We start from the raw sequence: 18012 nt of genomic DNA, 5'->3' as shown, positions 1-18012 counted from the left end.
GGGGCTTGTGTGCTACTAAAGATGGGCTGCAAGGTGAGATACCCATACTGAAATCATCTGCTTTGCATTGGCTTCTCTGGGAAGATGAAAATACTTCCGTCTATGTATTGGGTTGGTCAAAAAGTTCATGATGGAAAATACCAAATGAATTTTTGGGCCAACCCAATACTTTGAAGTTGCACTGTGAACTCAATGATATACATTCTAGCAAAAGAAAAAAAAATCAAGAGAAACAGCAGAAATACTTGAAAAAGTGTAAATGACTCCCTCCCCCATCCCATTCAGTGAACTGGAGATGGGAAACGGGAATCTGCTTTTCCCTCGGGGTTGAATACACAAAACCAAGCAAACGGCTCCATTTTATGGCCGATTTGCAGGCTTCTGAAGGATAATTTTGCCTTATGCGCTGACATTAGAACTTAACCCCTATGTAGGGTAGTTTCATGGAGTGTGATAAAGGGGACAAAGAAATCTGCCTGTGTCTTTCCAAAGACATCTCAATAAGCCAGAGCTGCTTAACACATTAAAAGGAAAGAAAGAATACAGCCTCTGTCCTGCTACGATAGTTATAAAAAATGAGCCTCAATACCTCGCTTATATAGATGCCAATGTCATCTTCATCATCTGTCCGGTAGCACACCGTGAGGCCCAGCTTGTCCTGGCTGTGCATTCTGTAGAGATCCACTTCCTAGACAAAGAAAAGGGCATTCCCTGTGAGACTCCAACAGGCAGAGATGGCTGGGAGGACATCAGATGCTTTAAAAAACATTTTGTTTAAATGATGAACTGGATTTCTTTGCATTTGCTGTGGGCAGAGTGGTTAACTTACTAAACAAAAGGTGATTATAGGCAAGAGATCAATGCCGAGGGCATTTCTGACCTTTCAGTCAATATAAAGTCATTTTGAAAATAGTTATTTTATTGATCCCACCGAAGAAAAATTATCCATATTTCACACAGCATCGAGACTTCTGGGGTCGGTCTTTTCAAAAGCATTCTTTCAATGTCTGCCACCAATGAGAATATTTCCAAACCATCCAGCCATTTCAGTACAAATGTTTCCAATGTGTTTGGTTAGATTATTTCACGTTGCGTTCCCTTAATATGTGCAGTAATAGAACTTGCAAACAGATTACACATAAATTGATCCAAGGAAGGAGGGTAACGTGATAGCATGCAATTAATGCTTTCCACAACAGCTGTGATATTTACAGTCGAGAAATTAGTTTCAGACGCTATTACAACAAATTAAATAAGATAAAAGCGAAGTGAGCCCAAATGCGAGACACATGGGCACAGCGAGCGCCACTGTATTTGACAATTAAACTGTGCTTCGGAATGAAGTCAGAACTTTGAAAACGGTTGGAGCCTTGGGAGCAAGAGGCCTGGTTCTCTGAAAGCATTCCTAGGCCCCGTCTCCCCTTCTGCCCGCACTGCCAACCGCCCAGGCGAGACTCCACAGCACCCAAGTACAGGCCTGTGCAAAGGGCCGCCTGCTAGTAAGTTTCCAGGCGGATCCCCTGGTCCGGTGTTTACTGCTAGCTGCTTGCTAACCAGGAGGGGCTCCAAGATGGGGCCCGTCTCTGGGACTATTTCCTCGCTCCTGGCTCCTCTTAGATGGTGGTGAGGATAGGGTTGTTTCTTGGGTGAAGCTCAAAGCAGTTATGGAGCAGACACTCCTGAACTCCCCCCCGGGCGCCCAATACCACGGACACTTTCTAGGTGGGAGAACTGGAGGTGCTAAGGCCCTGTGAGCAAGGAAAAGAGAGGTGCCCTGAGGGTGGTCGCGTAAAGGGGCCACTAGGCCAGTGTGGGGAGCTTGGATTTTATTTCAGCATCCTGGGAAGCCTTGAGCAACTTTTGAGTGAAGACTGCCAAGCTCTGCTTGATATTTTCAGCAGTCTTTATGGCTAATGTGGAGGTGCTGCTGACGAGCTGGGGCTCTGAGGGCAGATTCCCGCTCTTTCTAGCAGCTTCATCATTGGGTTTTATGGGCTTGTGACTATATCTAAGCCTGTTTCCTCACTGGTGCGTGTCATCCTGCCGCTTGGACAGGGTGGAGAGTGACCGAGACAAGACCGCCGAGCTCAGCGCATCGCCTGGCCCGGAGAAAGTCTACAGGAAACAGGAAGGATGATTGTGTGCAGGCGGTTTCTAACCCAAGTCACAGCAGTTGTTTGTAGCCAAGTGTGTGTGTTTCTCACGTGCGCCCACCCCCAATAAGATAATTTTATTTTCTGAATATTGACATGTTAATTAATTCAGTGACTTCCTCATTAAAGCTTTAGCAATCTGGTATATTACCCAGAAATGAAATCCTGTTATCTTTCCTTGTGTTTTGAGGAAAAGACTAAGCAGTCCCAGAGGCACCAGACGTTCAGCCGCAAGGGCGCGTTCTTTACAGATACTGTGGAGTTGCCTATGTGCACACGGCCCATGTAGTGGTCTCACAGCATCCTCACGTCCCAACTGCATGCCCGAGTCTCCACCTCAGGTCACACTTCATCGGGGGACAGACAAAGGCGAGACTTGCTCTGTTTTAGTGCTTTCCTAACAGGTAATGTGGGCTTCCCTGGTGGTTCAGTGGGAAAGAACCCCTTGCCAATGCAGGAGACGTGGGTTCAATCCCTGGATCTGGAAGATCCCCTGGACAAGGAAATGGCAACCCACTCCATTATCCTTGCCTGGAGAATCCCATGGACAGAGGAGCGTGGCAGGCTACAGTCCATGGGATCCTAGAAGAGTCGGACATGACTAAACCACCACAAGAGGTAGTGGAAATCTGTGGGATTTCATGATGACTTGTTTGGGCCCAAATGTACCACTGCAGCCCCTGAGCCCTGGCTTCACGGTAGAAGCCAGCTGGTTCTGGAACAAGTACATGTGCAACCAAAGCAGGGAGAAGGCTAACTGGAGAGATTTTAAGACGCAACTAAGAAAAACAACAAATACTGTGATATGACTTCTACCTGAGTACAAATCCTAATACAGGTTATAGTTTTCATTGAATGATCAACCACCAAGATGAACAGCTCTTCAGAAAGATCAAAAAGTACCAGAGCTCTGCTGGGCTTCATTCTAATAGGATGTGAAGTATGCCTCGGGGTCATGATGAGGTAAGTACAGAAACCGAGGGCAGTGTTTGAGACTCTGTCCTGATGGCCAAGAATAAGATTTTCAGACTTGTCTCATCAACTAAGGCATAAGACTCGGTATTATTGAACTGAAGAGGCAGGCAAGGGGTGAGTTATATAGAGTCTCACTTTGGTAGAATCACATATATATTGGTCAGTGACATGTTAAAAATGTAACCACCCACCTAACCTGGTCTTCCTGGACTTGCACCACTGACAGTCTCAGAAGCATGACTCTGTAACACGCATCTAGAATTGAGGGATCCATTTAAGAACCCAGGAAAGTGAAAAGTCTGGAACTGATTTCTTGGGGGGAAAAACCAGCATGATGTGCTAAGAGTATTCAAGTAGGAGCTAGGAAGACTCATAAGAAATGTGAGAGATGGGGGTCTGATGTGTTTAAAAAAAAAAAGATACTCATTTGGCCCAGTGCCAGTAATGTAAGCAGTGTGAAATCTACAATCAGTATGATTTTCATAAAAATGTAACTTGAAAATCATTTCTACCCCATTTTCATCAATATTTTGATTGCCAGATAGTTGAAGAACTACTTATTGAAGTGGACATTAGTTCATATTGCTACTGGTGGGATGATTTCTTTCTCTGAACTTCCCCCTTCTGATTCTTCCAATTTCTTCCAACAGATATGTTACTTTTATAACCAGAAAGGAAACTTTCTCAACAAATTCCCAAAGACAAATGCACCCCAGTGTTCACTGGAGCACTGTCTACAACAGCCAAGACATGGAAGCCACCAAAAGATGCGCTGACCGACGAATGGATAAACAAGATATGGCACATTATACAATGGAATATGACACGGCAATTGAAAAAAAACTGAACTAAGACCTTTTCTAGCAACATGGATGGACCTGGAGATGATCACACTAAGCAAATGAAGTCAGAGAACGACACACAGCCTGTCAAAACATGAACGGAGTCGCGAACTTAGAAGACAAACGTATGCGCCCCAAAGGGAAAAGGTGGGTGATGGGGAGGGAGGGATAAGTTAGGCGGCAGCTGGGATTAACCTGTACCCTGTGATATATGTGAAACAGATAATCAGCAAGGACCTACTGTATGGTATAGGGAACGCAACACTCCGTAATAACCTATATGGGAACATAACCCCTAAAAGATTAGATAGATGTTTATGTATAAATCAGTCAATTGGCTGTACCCCTAAAATAAACAACACTGTAAGTCAACTATATTCCAATATAAAATAAACAATCTAAAAAGAAAAATAAAGACAAGTCAGTGATTCTTCCCTCGGGCCTTGGTGACCTGGGCTGCCGTCACGTCCTTGGAGCCTGAGAAACCTTGGTCCAGAGGGCTACACTGTGATGGAGATGAAGAAGCTGGGGAGGACGTGCCTGCAAATGAGCCCCACTTGGACCTGGACTGCCCCATCCCTTGTGGATGGGACTCCAACCTCCAGATCCAGGTGGGTCCTCTTACAGCTCAGCCAAGCCTAGTGCACACAATGGACAGTGGACCCTCTGGGCCAGAAGAGCTCAGAAAAAGTACCTGGTCTCCAAGTCTCCTGCTGCTGCTGTTCCTGGCAGCTCCTTTCTTGGAGTTGCTCCACTTAAATACGACAGTATCCTCAGCATCTCAGTTATGGGAGGGCTTGGGATTGTCTTGGGGGTACATGGTAAGGGAAAAGAAGTACCCAGACATGGGGTCTTTTTTTTGGCCCATTCCACTGGAATCTACAAACCAGGAACACAACTGTATCTTGGACGCTTGTTGCCCAAATAACCTGAATGGGGCATCAAAAAGCGCTGTTGCCTCGTAGACATTTCCTGTAACAACAACTTGAAAACCTGTGCTGGGGGTACTTCATAGTGACAAGGCCTGTGGGGCTGTAAAAGACATCTGGCCTCCAGAAATGTTCTGGAGTAGGTAACTAAAAAAATTCTAAATAGGGAGGACCTTCAAGAAGCCAGTTTTGAAAGGTAAATGTAACATAACGCTTTTTGGATTTTTTTTGGAAAACACATGAAAAGATGCTCTACGTTGTTAATTATTTGGTAACTGCACATCAGAACTAGAAGGTGGTATCTCCTCACACCAGTCACAACAGTCATCACCAAAAAGCCCACAAGCAGTGAATGCTGGAGAGGGAGGGCATGGAGAAAAGGGAAGCCTCCTACAGTGCTTTTGGGAAGATAAATTGTTAATATGCACGATGGAGAACAACATGGGGCTTCCTTAAAAAACTAGAGCTACCGTATCTGTCAATCATACTTCTGGGCCTCTGTGTGGAAGAGAACCATAATTTGAAAGGACACTTGCACCCAGATGTTCACTGCAGCACTACTGACAACAGCCAAGACATGCGAGGAACCAAAATGTCTGTCGTCAGAGGGATGGGTGGATGGGTAAAGAAGATACACACACAATGGAATATGACTTAGCCATAAAAGAGAGTAAAATAATGCCTTTTCCAGCAACTGCATGGACCTGGACATGACCATACTAAGTGAAGGACCTCAGACAGAGGACAAACAACCTGTGATATCACTTGTGGGTGCTCTCTAGTCGAAACAAATGAGCAGTTTCCAAAACAGACTCACAGAGAACGAACTTACGGCTACCAGTTGGGAGGGATCCGGGGGAGGGATAGATGGGCAGTCTGGGTTTGACATGTATACACTTCTATATTGAAAATAAATAACCGAAAGGGACCTGGTATATAGCACAGGGAACTTGGCTCAGTATTCTGTAATAACCTCACAAATTTGAAAAAGAATAGACACTTGTATATGTATAGCTGAATTACTTTATTATAGATCTGAAAGTAACACCACATTGTTACTCAACTATAATATAAAATTAAAAACATTTTTTTTTATATTTACAGAAGTTCAGAAAAGTGCAAAGAGGACTTCCCTGGTGGCTCAGTGGTAATGCGTCTGCCTGCCAGTGCAGGAGACCTGGTTTCGATTCCCTGATCCGGGAAGATCCCACGTGCTGCAGAGCAGCTAAGCCCGTGTGGCACCGCTACTGAGCCAGTGCTCTAGGGCCCGAGAGCCTGTGCTCTGCAACGAGAGAAGCCACTACAGCGAGAAGCCTTGAGCACCACAACCAGAGGAGTCCTGCTTGCCACACCTACAGAAAAGGCTGCGCAGCGACAAAGACAAGCACTGCCAAAAATAAAAGTTAATAAAGAGTGCAAAGAACAGAATGATGATTTATATTCTTAATCACCCAGAATTGAACATGTTTAATCTCTTGGCATTAATAAAAAAAAGGCACATGATATGACTTCGCTGTGGAAAGTCCATTTCCAGGGAATGGTTCCCCACCATAGAGAAGAGCCTAGTTGCTACTAGTTAAGCATAAGAGCTCTTGTCTTCAGAAGCTCTGGAAACACAACAGTGTAAGAGCTGAACCTGTCTTGGGATTTGTATACATTTTGGATTTACTTTGGCTGCTTATAAAGAAGATTACAGTAATGCAGTAATAGTTGAATAATGAATTGTACAGAAAGAGCAGTGTCTGTCTATTATGTACTGTACATGGTAGATGCTCAACAAAATTGAAAGACTTGCCAAGGCAGACTAAAGATCCAAATAAAAAATAAACTTGGCTCTGCCAATTGCAAGCCAGGCTGCCCTGGGAAAGTCATTTCACCTCTCTGAAACTTCTCAGCTAATGTTCCCAGAGACTGTTTTGAGGCTCAGTGGAAACTGCAGTTCTTCAGACTGACTAGGTGGCTTGTAAATTCTCAACATTTCATTCTCACTCCAAGCTAGAGGTAAAGGCTTAGACGATTGAGCACATCATGGAAAGCATAGGTGGCATCAATACTATCTCTGAGGATGGAGATAAGATGGCAAAGAAGACCATTAATCAAACTGGTATGCATAATGTATTACCATTACCTGGATTACGCCTCCCCCACCACTGCTGTCCTGTCGCTCACTGGTCTAGATGGACAGCTGGATAAAAATGAACAGCTACGCCTGACATTTTAGACGAAATCGACACAATAGCTCAATTAAGAAAAGTAAGAGGGCCACTCCACCTTGGCTGATCCAAGCTTTTGGTTTCAACGACAGCCACTTTAATCACAGGGGAGGGCCCAGAGATGGATATTGGTGGCTTATTCGCTTCAAGGAAGACTGGTTACCCAAGTATAACTCTTAGGATCTTATCGATCCAGAAGTTCTGTGCATATTTCTAGAAATCCTCTCTATGCTTTCTCTATTCATGGCACTATGTGAGATATAGAGATGCCTCTAAAAAGACTGTACTTGCTTTTAAGGACCCTAAATTTGAGACTGGGTAACAAGGCCTTTATTCCTTTATTCGACACATGTTGGCTGGGTGGCTACTATCCGTAGGCACTGTCTGAGCAGGAGGAACAAGGAGGGAATGGTCTTGCTGGGCGAGGGCTGCCTGAGAGTGGGAAGGAAGCTTCTCTGGAGATGAGCCACACTGAGTGAGGCCAGGACCCAGGGGGAGAAGAGCAGACCTAGGGGAAGGTTCTGGATGCAGGGGAACAGGAGAAGAATGGGCAAGTGCCTATGCAACTGGGAGGGTAGTGAGAAGGTTCCCTGGAGGCGCCCTGGTGCTGTGCCTTCAAGGCTACAGAAAATCACATAGGTTGGCGGGGAAAACCTGTATTTATTTCTAGGATGGCCTCACTTCCCTCATGATCTACTCATGTTTCTCTCTGAGACCTGGTTTGGAGCTCGTTTTAGTCCCCTTGTTGAAAGTAGCTCTCCTTTTCTGATCTCAAAATGACATCAGGACACAGCATAGGTGACGGCGGCCTCAGAGCCCCGCTGGGATGCCACTGATGAATCCACTGGGAAATGCAAACAATAGACTGACGGAAAGAAGCCTTCTTCAGACGCCTATTTTCTTTCTTAATTGCTTATAGGAAGATCCAGAGCAGGTGTTCAGTACCTGAAAATTTATGGGTAATTATTTGGCGGCTCAGCCCTTGGGCATACTTGGGTGTAATTCTTTTAACACTAAGCAGTTTCAAAATAACAGGGATTTGACACTTACCTAAATATGATCATTTTGTGTACTTTAAAGGACAGAACATCTGTTTTTCTCTGTGCATTTGCTTCCATAATATCCCCAAACACTCATGTATTTTCCTCCCATATAATATCCATGGAAATAGTTACCTTTCAAAAGGTGCAGATGTTAATCTAATCCAACTGAGACGATGAGCAGTTGAGACTGGCCCCCTATTCACAGCAAGCCTGGGTTGGTGGTGGGGGGGGTACAACAGGCTGATGGGACTTTAGAACTGTCAACAACCTGTCTCTGCTAAGAAATCTCGCAAGGAAGTGGGGATGATGGTGCACACCATTCCCTCTGAAAACTGGGTCTGCTTTCGGAAGCCCAGCTCTTGGCTGTGTTGCTGGTCGTTAACCTTCTTGAACTGACCAGGGTGCCTCCCAAAGGCACGCCTCCAAAAACAGAGCCTTCCTGGAGGTACAGACACTGTTCTCTCCTGCTGAGCCGCCCCAGGGAGGTTCAGGAAGAATCTCCCTGAGTCTTGACCTCTGATCTGAGGACAGGCCACTCATCTGAAACCACCGGGTTTGCTTTAGGAGACGGCACTTAGTAAACAGAAATAATCTGGAAACATCTAAGCTGCTATCAACAAAAGTCCAAGTGTAAAAGCGGTCTTCCTGCCTGGTGTGGACTCACTGAACTTCATGGTAACTGCTCACAGGGGCTACAGATGGAGAATGGCCACTGTCTTGTTCTCTAGATGAAAAGCTTGTGTCTAAGCTAACTGCTATGAACCAAAGTAGGTACTAGGAGCTCCTTAAGGGCTGGCAGGGTGACGACTTGCTGATTTTGTGTTTCTTGCACCAAACTGGATATTTAATGTAAGATGCTCAGTAAAAGCAGGTGAGCAGAACTGAACATAAGCACGTGTGCAGAGTCTTTGTGCTGCCTATGTATGAATGGGAAGAAATCTGAGCCGAGTCCTGAATGTCCACGAGGGCCTTAGTCATCTCTAGTCCATGAGGCCTCACTCTGCATGGATGGTGCGGGTGCTATGAAGATGCTGGGAGGCACAGCTTCACACCGCAGGGAAGGAAGCTCACAAAGCCTCAATCACGTGACCTGTGACAAGGGCAGGTGGGAGCAGGGCTTATCTGGGCCTGTGGCCTTCAGGTCAGGGCCCCTGGGACTTCGCCACGTGCACGGAAGCAGCACCTGGGGGTCTTGGTAAAATGCAGACTCCGATTCTGTAGGTCTGAGGGCCCAGATTCTGCATGTCTCACAACCCCTCAGGTGCTGCCGCCCCAGTTTTTGCAGTACACTTTGAATAACGAGGCCCAAGGGAGGTGTTTCAGAGTGGCTCACTCCAGTCCAAAGCAAGCTGTTCTCAGTTCACGCAAAGAAGTTACTTCCTTAGTTCACACAAAGTTATTTTGTTTAGGAAGAAAGACTCAGTTTGGGCTAGTCTCAACACTTCTTTGCTATCAGCCTATGTCCTCAGACAAAGAGAAAGCAAGCAGGAGGTAGTGGAGAGAACGGCCCTGGGTGTCCAGCCCTCGGCGGCACCAGGGACAGGCATTAGGATTTCGAAACACTGCCTCATGTCCAGTGTGTTTACAGCACCTTCTATTCATGGAAATTGATGCTGAATTTTCTGCCCCAGCAAGTGATAAAGTATTTACTTTACAATTTTCTTGTCTAAATAAGCTGGGTTGAGTTAAAGGCAAAGAGAAAGCAAACAGTGGTTCTGCTGGTATCTGGATACAGCCAGATAATATAAGGCAGATACGGTGGAACTCAGTGACCCTCCAGAGACCACATGCGCACTCTTAGAGACAGGAGCATCTTTCCAGGGAGAGACCACAGCTTTCCATCAGATGCTCAAAGACATCAGAAACTAAGACGAACGTTAAGACCCCACCACTGTGAAGTTGAGTATAATACCAAGGAATTGCAAAGTCTATACCTCTATGGGTCTGCCTGCCTTCTGTCTGTGGAAAAACTTCAGCCGAAGAATGAGTTTACTCAGAGAAGAACATGCAGAAACAAAGGAAATAGTCAAAGGAGACCAAATAATACTTTGGTCACTGAGCATAATTAAGGACCTGGGAAAGAACCCACTTGCCAATGCAGGAGACAAAACAGACGTGGGTATGACCCCTGGGTCAGGAAGATACCCTGGAGGAGGGCATGGCAACCCACTCCAGTATTCTTGCCAGGAGAAGCCCATGGACAGAGGGTCCTGGCGGGCTGTGGTCCATAGGGCAGCAAAGAGTCAGACACGACTGAAGTGACTTAACATATAACCACACAGGACCTTTAGCTCCTTCTCAAGGGCTATAGATAATATTCTGAGCCATATCCTATGATTCTGCCTTATAGATACTGCCTTACAGATGCCAGGTGGGAGAAGTTATCTACCGGATGACCGGACTACCCATGACATAAGCTGCCACTAACCTGGCCGCTTTAATGGCTTTTGAACGGCAAGCAGCTGACCCCACTTCTGGTTACACACCATCCTCCATAAATCGAGCTCCCAAGGTATTTGATAGCTTTTTAATGACCTCTGCATTGTTACAATGATCATCAAAAAGCAGTGTTGTCTTGTAAAGACTATTAAATAGTCCTTCTTGCAAAGCCGTGTTCCAGACAGCTCTAGACTCACCAAACGTGCTTCCAAAATCCATGAAAAGTGTACTTTACATGAGCATCAATAACATATGCTGATAGAGAACTTACTGCCTTAATAATGACTGATTACATGAGATGCAGATGTTCTTCTTACCTCTAGCTCCAGCTCCTCCCTGTCCATCTCCTGATGGATGCCTGCGATGTAGTCGTTTGGATCATAGTATTCATGGGCTGAGGGATGCCTGAAAAAGGATGAAAGGATGTTAAAACGGCCCTGCTTGCAGTTCCGAGTCTCTGTTTTGCCCTCAGGAAACTCCAGCAGGGTCACAGGGAGAGTCTAAGGTCTTAGTTGGAGTCTCTTTGGTTGTGTTTCTCGGCACAGTCAGGACCTCCCTTGTAATATTTCCATTGTCTTCATTTATGTCCATTTCTTCTGGAAGAAGGAGTTAAGATGCAGGCTGAGGAGAAGGGATGGAGTGGGAGGTTGGGGTCAGCAGATCTAAGCTAGTCGATACAGGACGGAAACACAAGTCCTGCTGTATAGCGCAGGGAACTCTGTTCAATGCTCTGTGATAAACCATAATGGGAAACCAATATATAACTGAATCACTTTGCTGTACAGCAGAAACTAACACATTGCGAATCAACTATACTTCAATTTAAAAAAAAATCTAAAAAGATACAAGTTAAGAGCAAGACTGGCTTTGTTCCTTCCAGTGGCCATCCCCTGGCCCACGAGTCATTCGAGTCAATATAATTCATTTCTAACTCAGTCTCTAGTCCAGACACAGAGTTATAGTTACTGCTCGTGGCTTCATTCTTAGATTTTATCTCTGAGGAGGAAAAAAAGCTCAACTTCAGGCAACACTTAAAGACATGTGCCGGCCTCTGACACAGGTTCAAAGGGCTGTGACCAAAACTGCGATCCTGTCATCTAGGACAGTCTTCTTTTTTCACCTTTTGATGGTCTCACAATAAGAAAAACGTTTGACATCACAACCCACGTGCTGGTGCATGTCTGGAATATATGTGCTTGCATGCATACAAGGCATGTATGTATATATGCATGCTCCCCTACACACACACGGCTAGGAGAATGGAGGCGTGCGTTTCTCTAGGTTAACGTGTGTGAAACAGAATTCACAGAACCCACCACCTCTTTGGCAAAACCACTGACGGAACTTCTTGGAGCCAAGGCAGCAGCTCTGAAAGGTGTCAGATGCAGACGAAGAGCTTCAGCTGGATTGCTAGCTGGGGGCCCAAACCTTCAGGTTCTCAAAGGTCAGCGCAGCCATCTGGGGACTCTGGTGTCTTCTCCCCCGGGGGAATTAAGTTTTGAAACAACAGAGGAGACGTGAGCAGTCACTCAAGTGAAGGCTGGCTTTCAATTGTCTGAACCCATCAGGCAAATATGCCGCCTGCACATCCAGGGCTGTGAGCCCTGAGGATGTGGCTGGAAGGCTAGGCTCTTGAGCCTCTTGGTAACTAATGCGCCACCGCTGCACCCTCCACCCCCGCCCCCTGTTCAGCCCCTGATGCACAGTCCTGCTCTCCTCTGACCTTGCAGCCTGGACTGGGGCCGGGCTGACCTCTGCACTCTCCTGACATTTCTCAAATAGCCCCTGGGGGGCTGGGGTCAGTCATGTCATGTTAACTAGACTTTAAGAGCAAATTAAGGGTTTGGCTTCTAAAAAGCCTGTAACAGTGATGTTCAACACTGAGAGTCAGAAGCAGCCTTACAAGCCTCATCAATATGAAAGGCAGTTGGAGTCTAAAACGTCAAATAACTGATCTGACTGATTGCAATCAGAGAATGGTCTGGTTGTTCCCTAGTAACTGGGATGCTCTGGAGCATCTCGGGTGAGGTCTGCGAGATGAGGTGCGACTGGCTTGCCTCTCGGTCTGGCTGCCAGCTTGTGGGGGGTGGAACTGCTGAGTCTGCGGTTCCCTGTGGCACGGAAGGGACAGGCGTGAGAAGTAGGTGAGAGCAGGGTGCTGGCACACCGCCCTGTGCCCTGTGTCAGACAGGTACCCCCTCCTCCTCCACGCGCTGTCTGCTGCAGCCCAGTTCCCTTTGCCACACCTGGGGAGTCGGCCCTGGGTTCTGACGACAGCTAACCATCAGAACCACGGGATGAAAGGCCAGCCTCTGTCTGGCATGTGATGGAACCCAGGAAATGCATGCTTGTTGCAACCGAGTTGCTAACAGAAACCCGACAGGTACCCCTCAGAGGCTGCCCCTAGAAGAGGTGGACATGCCCTTTGAAGTAAGGCATCGAGGCAACGACCTGGAGCAGGAGCAAGACTGTAGTATCATCCAGAGAGGCTAAGGGGAAAGTGGACACCCTGCGCATGGACAGACCAAATCACATACGACAAACCAGCTTAAAATGGACATCTTTTAAGCCACACGGACACCTGAGCAAATTTCCTGCTCATTTTTTCCCCTTACATATTTTACACCACTGATTAAATCAGCAATGATCACTGCATCATTCATCCAGTGCCTACCATATGCCATGCTGAGAATTTTCCACGTGACTTCATTTAATCTTTCAACAATTCTGTGAGATGGGTACTATTATGACCCCATTTTAACAGAGGAAAAACAAGGCCCAGGCAAACAGACTGCACGTTTCGCAGCGAGAGATCAGTTTGAGCATCAGGTCTGGCCACGTCAAAGGCTCTGAACTACCCGATGTCTCCGGCAGTAAGTGCAGGAGGAGGAGAGTTGTGTAAAGCAATTACTGCGATGTGTTGGATCACAGCTGTTATTTAATCGGTAAGTGCAGTACTTATATGAGGCATGTGTGGATTTATTCCATGGATCCAGGTTTGAAATGAGACCCAAGAAAGCAGAAGGCACCACCTCTAGGGCTCCCTTTACACTCACAACTTACTCTGCTGTCTCCTTAAAAGAACCATCAGCATTCCCTGTAGTGATAACTACCAAACCTTTCCTCTGCCATTTGCGGTGATTAAATTTTATTCTGAAACAACTTTTATGACATTTGTAAGTAATTTTGTTCTTCGGCTATAATTTGAATAACTCCGCTCCAGGGTTATAATAAAGTAATTAATATGTCGGGGCGGTTTTGAGCAGGATTCAATTTATCGCCTCTATAAACAATAAAGTGAAACACGGGCAACTTGGAAGAAAACGGTTAAGATGTGTTCATTTTTCTCCTCACACAGAAAGGAAGACACTGACTTCCCTGTACTTCTGTACCACCCCTAACACACTCAAGATGCATGGTCACGGGCTTCCCCGTGGTCCACTGGGTGATCATCCACTTTGTGATGGTGGGGACACCCGCTGGATCCCTGGTCCGGGAGGATCCCACATGCCGTGGGGCAACTACGCTCGTGCGCCACAACTACAGATCGCGCACTCTAGAGCCTGTGCTCTGCAACGAGAGAGGCCACTGCACTGAGAAGCCCACGGGCCACATCTAGAGAGTAACCTCTGCTTGCCACAACTAAAGAAAGGCTGCGTGTGGCAGTGAAGATGGAGCACAGCCAAAAAAATAAAAGTTAGAAAAGGACGTGTTATTACTTACTCCTCTGGCAAGAGATAGGGATCCAGCACAGGCGGGGTGGGCGAGGACATCTTGCTCAGGGCCATGATGTGCTCAAAGGTGATGTCTGTCTGTGTTCCCATGTCCACCATCTGTGACTCTGACGGAGGAGTGAACATTTTGGTCCGTGGTGTTCTCCTCAACACCTGGACCACGATGGGTTCCTTGGCTGTCTTGAAGGCTTCCACAGCCTGGTCATGAGTTGCTCTGGATAAGTCTTTGCCATTGACCTGTTGAAAAATATGAGAGTGCTTAGAGGATTATAATTAAGCAGATTTTGTTAAAGATTAACAATTCTGCTTGAATTTAACAGCATTATCTTTTTTTTTTTTTTCCCTCTAGTAGTCATGTATGGATGTGTGAGCTGGACAACAAGGAAAGCTGAACACTGAAGAATTGATGCTTTTGAACTGTGGTGCTAGACAAGACTCTTGAGAGTCCCTTGGACTGCAAGGGGATCCAACTAGTCAATCCTAAAGGGAATCAGTTATGAATATTCATTGGAAGGACTGATGCTGAAGCTGAAACTCCAATACTTTGGCCACCTGATATGAAGAGCTGACTCATTGGAAAAGACCCTGATGCTGGGAAAGATTGAGGGCAGGAGGAGAAGGGGATAACAGAGGATGAGATGGCTGGATGGCATCACCGCCTTGATGGACATGAATTTGAGCAAGCTCCAGGAGTTGGTGATGGACAGGGAAAACCGGTGTGCTGCAGTCCATGGGGTCGCAAAGAGTTGGACACGACTGAGCAACTGGACTGAAATGAATTAAGCAGAAGCTGGGAGGATGGTTTTCATGTACAAGCAGCTAAAAGGAAAACTCGGGGGTGTCCAAGAACTTCACTGCTTAGTGTCAGGTTCCCCAGGAATGCCTGGTGGGAAGCGGGTGAGTGTGGAGGTGTGTGGATCAGACGTGAAACAATAAACCTCATGGTGGGGAAGGCTTGGCTTCCTACTGGAATGTCTTTATACAGTTTCACCCCCCTCCTAGTCTTGCCTGTGAGAGAAAGGAGCAGCCTCGGGCTCCAGCCTTTATCGTGCCATACGAGCTATTAATAACTGGATGTTAATTAATTTTTCTCTTTGAATGGTGTGTATTTTCCCAGTGCATGTCAGGGCAGATTGGCTTTCCTTTCACGGAAGGGATGTGGCATTTCCTTCTTAAAGGAATGCCTTTGCTTTTCCTTAAAAAGTCAATTGAGAATATTAAGTCAGTGATAATCAGGCCATAGGTGGATACGGCAGGGATCAAGAAGGAGCGCAAATGACCTGCCACTTTGAGGATGTTCCGGAAACAGCATCTAGCTTTACTGCTCTGCTGTTCCCGACTGTGTACAGTCCTTTGCTATGGCAATCTTTCCTGAGCACCCACTGTCTACTGCGTGGCTGAAATGAAGATGCCTCTTAACACTTTTCTCATCACAGCCTTGGGAAGGTAGCGGGACCAAAGCATGTTCATCCCCCTCCCCTTATAGCCACAAATAAGCCACACGCAATGACCTTGCTTGTTACTAATGGGTCACAACTTCGGATGCTGCGAGCAGGATTCTTTCCAATGGTAGAATCCAAACTAACCGAACATGGTTCTCTGTACAAGAGCTTACACAAGAGGAAAGAGAAGCCAAAACCTTGTATCTAGAAAATGAAGTCATTCCCAGCAACACGGAAGCTCACCTATTTCATTTACCTTCCCTGTCTCATCCCCCACAGGCAAGGAGTGTGATGCTGTGTTCCAGTACTTTGGTGATGTCTAAGAATTGCACTTGCATGGCAGTTTTCAGACTCTGGAATATTTTGGTATTATTCCCCCACTCCAGTACTCTTGCCTGGAAAATCCCATGGATGGCGGAGCCTGGTGGGCTGCAGTCCATGGGGTTGCTAAGAGTCGGACACGACTGAGCGACTTCACTTTCACTTTTTACTTTCATGCATTGGAGAAGGAAATGGCAACCCACTCCAGTGTTCTTGCCTGGAGAATCCCAGGGACGGGGGAGCCTGGTGGGCTACCATCTACGGGGTCGCACAGAGTCGGACATGACTGAAGTGACTTAGCAGCATTCCCCAAGAAGTTGGTCTACTTTTTAAAATCAGATATAAAATGATGGTGTAATAATCATATTGTGTAGAATGCATGTTAGCAGGAGTTCCCCAGAGTCTCAGATCTTCTCTGGACAGCAGCACTGACAAATTCACGTCTTTTGTTTATAAATGCCCAAACCGACTCTGAACCTTGCTTGTCCTGCCTGGCTTCTACATTTCCGCCCTCAGCAGCATTTACTTCAAAGCATACAGACTATTAGGTCCATCCTCTGAGGTAGAGCACTTCGGTTTCTCTGTACCCAAGCAGCACATGAATACTGATGGCGCAGCAGTTTTTCTATTTTGTTCTCAGCCCTTTCACTCCGGCCCTACGGGGACGAGAACTCTGAGGCTGAAATGCCTGGTAAACAACTGTTAGGTTGAGGAATAGATGTCAGATTCTTTCCTTGTAATGAAGCTCAAATGAATCATGCCAGTGGAGATTATTAATGATCTGGAGTCAATCCACTTAAGTAATTTACTATCATCATAAGGGAGTTAGGCAGAGCAGGAACTCGGAGCTGTGAAATACCTCGAGTGCACCAGTAAATAAGTCAATGGCTGAACCATCAAAGTCTTACAATCCCTCATCCTGAAAGACTGGGAGCCAGGATTTAACACCACAACTGTCATCACTCTCCTTCCACTGAGGACAGAATGAAAGGACATGAAGGAATTCTTTCTAGCTTTCCAAACCGGTTGAGCACAGTGACACCTTCTCTGCTCAGAGCTGAGAACTCTGAGGGCCCAGGGATGAGGCGGGGGGGATGAAAGTCAAGGCGGAGTGCTGAGGCTGAACTATCTGAGCCATGTCTTCCATTAATGCCTGACAGCTGAGTCAGATACTGAATTTATGATGTCACAGCAAAATTTGTCCCTGGATCCTATTAACGCCACATCACAGCACCCTTAGGAGATACTGGTTTGGCCACTGCCAGCTCTCCATGCTGGCGACGGCTGATACTAAAGGTAGTTTTACTCACAGTAAACTCAAGACAGCACGACTGGAATGGGCTCTGCAAGTTATGTCAAAACTCTTTATAATACAAGGACTTTTGCCAAAAGGGAACGAACGTGGGATTTTCTTCTAAGGAGTCTTCAAATTGTGTCTCAAAAAAATCCATCCTGGGAGTCTTTACTTTTTACCCACATTATAATGTCTTGCAAATACCTCAGCAGAAAGGTTAGCTGCCTGATAAAAAGTGTCTCTCCTTGTTCCTTCTGCTTCCTGTCTGCAACAAGAGCTTGGATTGTGTTTCCTTTCCACTAGATCAGACAACATACCCCCTTGGGGAGGCCTGAGGTGTGGGTTTAATTGGCTCTAGCTTGTGTGGAGGTCTGGTTCCTTTTGCTTAGTGATGGAGCTGGGTCTCTGAGGCCAGGTTAACATACTGAGGGATGCAGAGCAGAAAAATGGAGAACTGGCATCTCTTGACGATTGTCATTGAGCAAATGAACGGACTAAGCTTAGAACCTCTTAATCCTAAAGTTCTTGTCACATTTGAGGACACAATCCTCATGCTTTAGGCCATTTTAACTTGGATCTTAACTCCCTGCAGCCCAGAACACACCGATTGGTGCAGCTATCGCACAG

At 46.2% G+C, this 18012-nt stretch overlaps 1 protein-coding gene and 1 long non-coding RNA gene across 7 annotated transcripts in view; one reads left to right on the top strand and one right to left on the bottom strand.

Moving 5' to 3' along the window:
• PDZRN3 (PDZ domain containing ring finger 3) overlaps positions 1–18012 on the bottom strand; it is a 494666-nt gene that overhangs the window by 8295 nt on the left and 468359 nt on the right. For all 6 annotated transcript variants that reach the window (XM_086366714.1, XM_086366712.1, XM_086366710.1 and 3 more), the window contains 3 exons: positions 14318–14565; positions 10912–10999; positions 590–688 (listed from right to left, as the gene is read on the bottom strand). In XM_086366714.1, coding sequence (XP_086222840.1) covers positions 590–688; positions 10912–10999; positions 14318–14565 — 435 coding nt within the window. The remainder of the gene's footprint in view (positions 1–589; positions 689–10911; positions 11000–14317; positions 14566–18012) is intronic.
• Positions 684–6404, top strand: LOC147348233 (uncharacterized). Its single transcript, XR_015151261.1, has 2 exons — positions 684–3116; positions 3779–6404. It is a non-coding gene; the product is annotated as an uncharacterized LOC147348233 (long non-coding RNA).

The sequence above is a fragment of the Bos grunniens genome, chromosome 22 (assembly GCF_055505025.1).
Source record: "Bos grunniens cultivar Pamir isolate PY7600 chromosome 22, Bosgru_T2T1.0, whole genome shotgun sequence".
Classification (NCBI taxonomy): Eukaryota; Metazoa; Chordata; class Mammalia; order Artiodactyla; family Bovidae; genus Bos; species Bos grunniens.
This window is presented reverse-complemented; position numbering and strand designations above follow the sequence as displayed.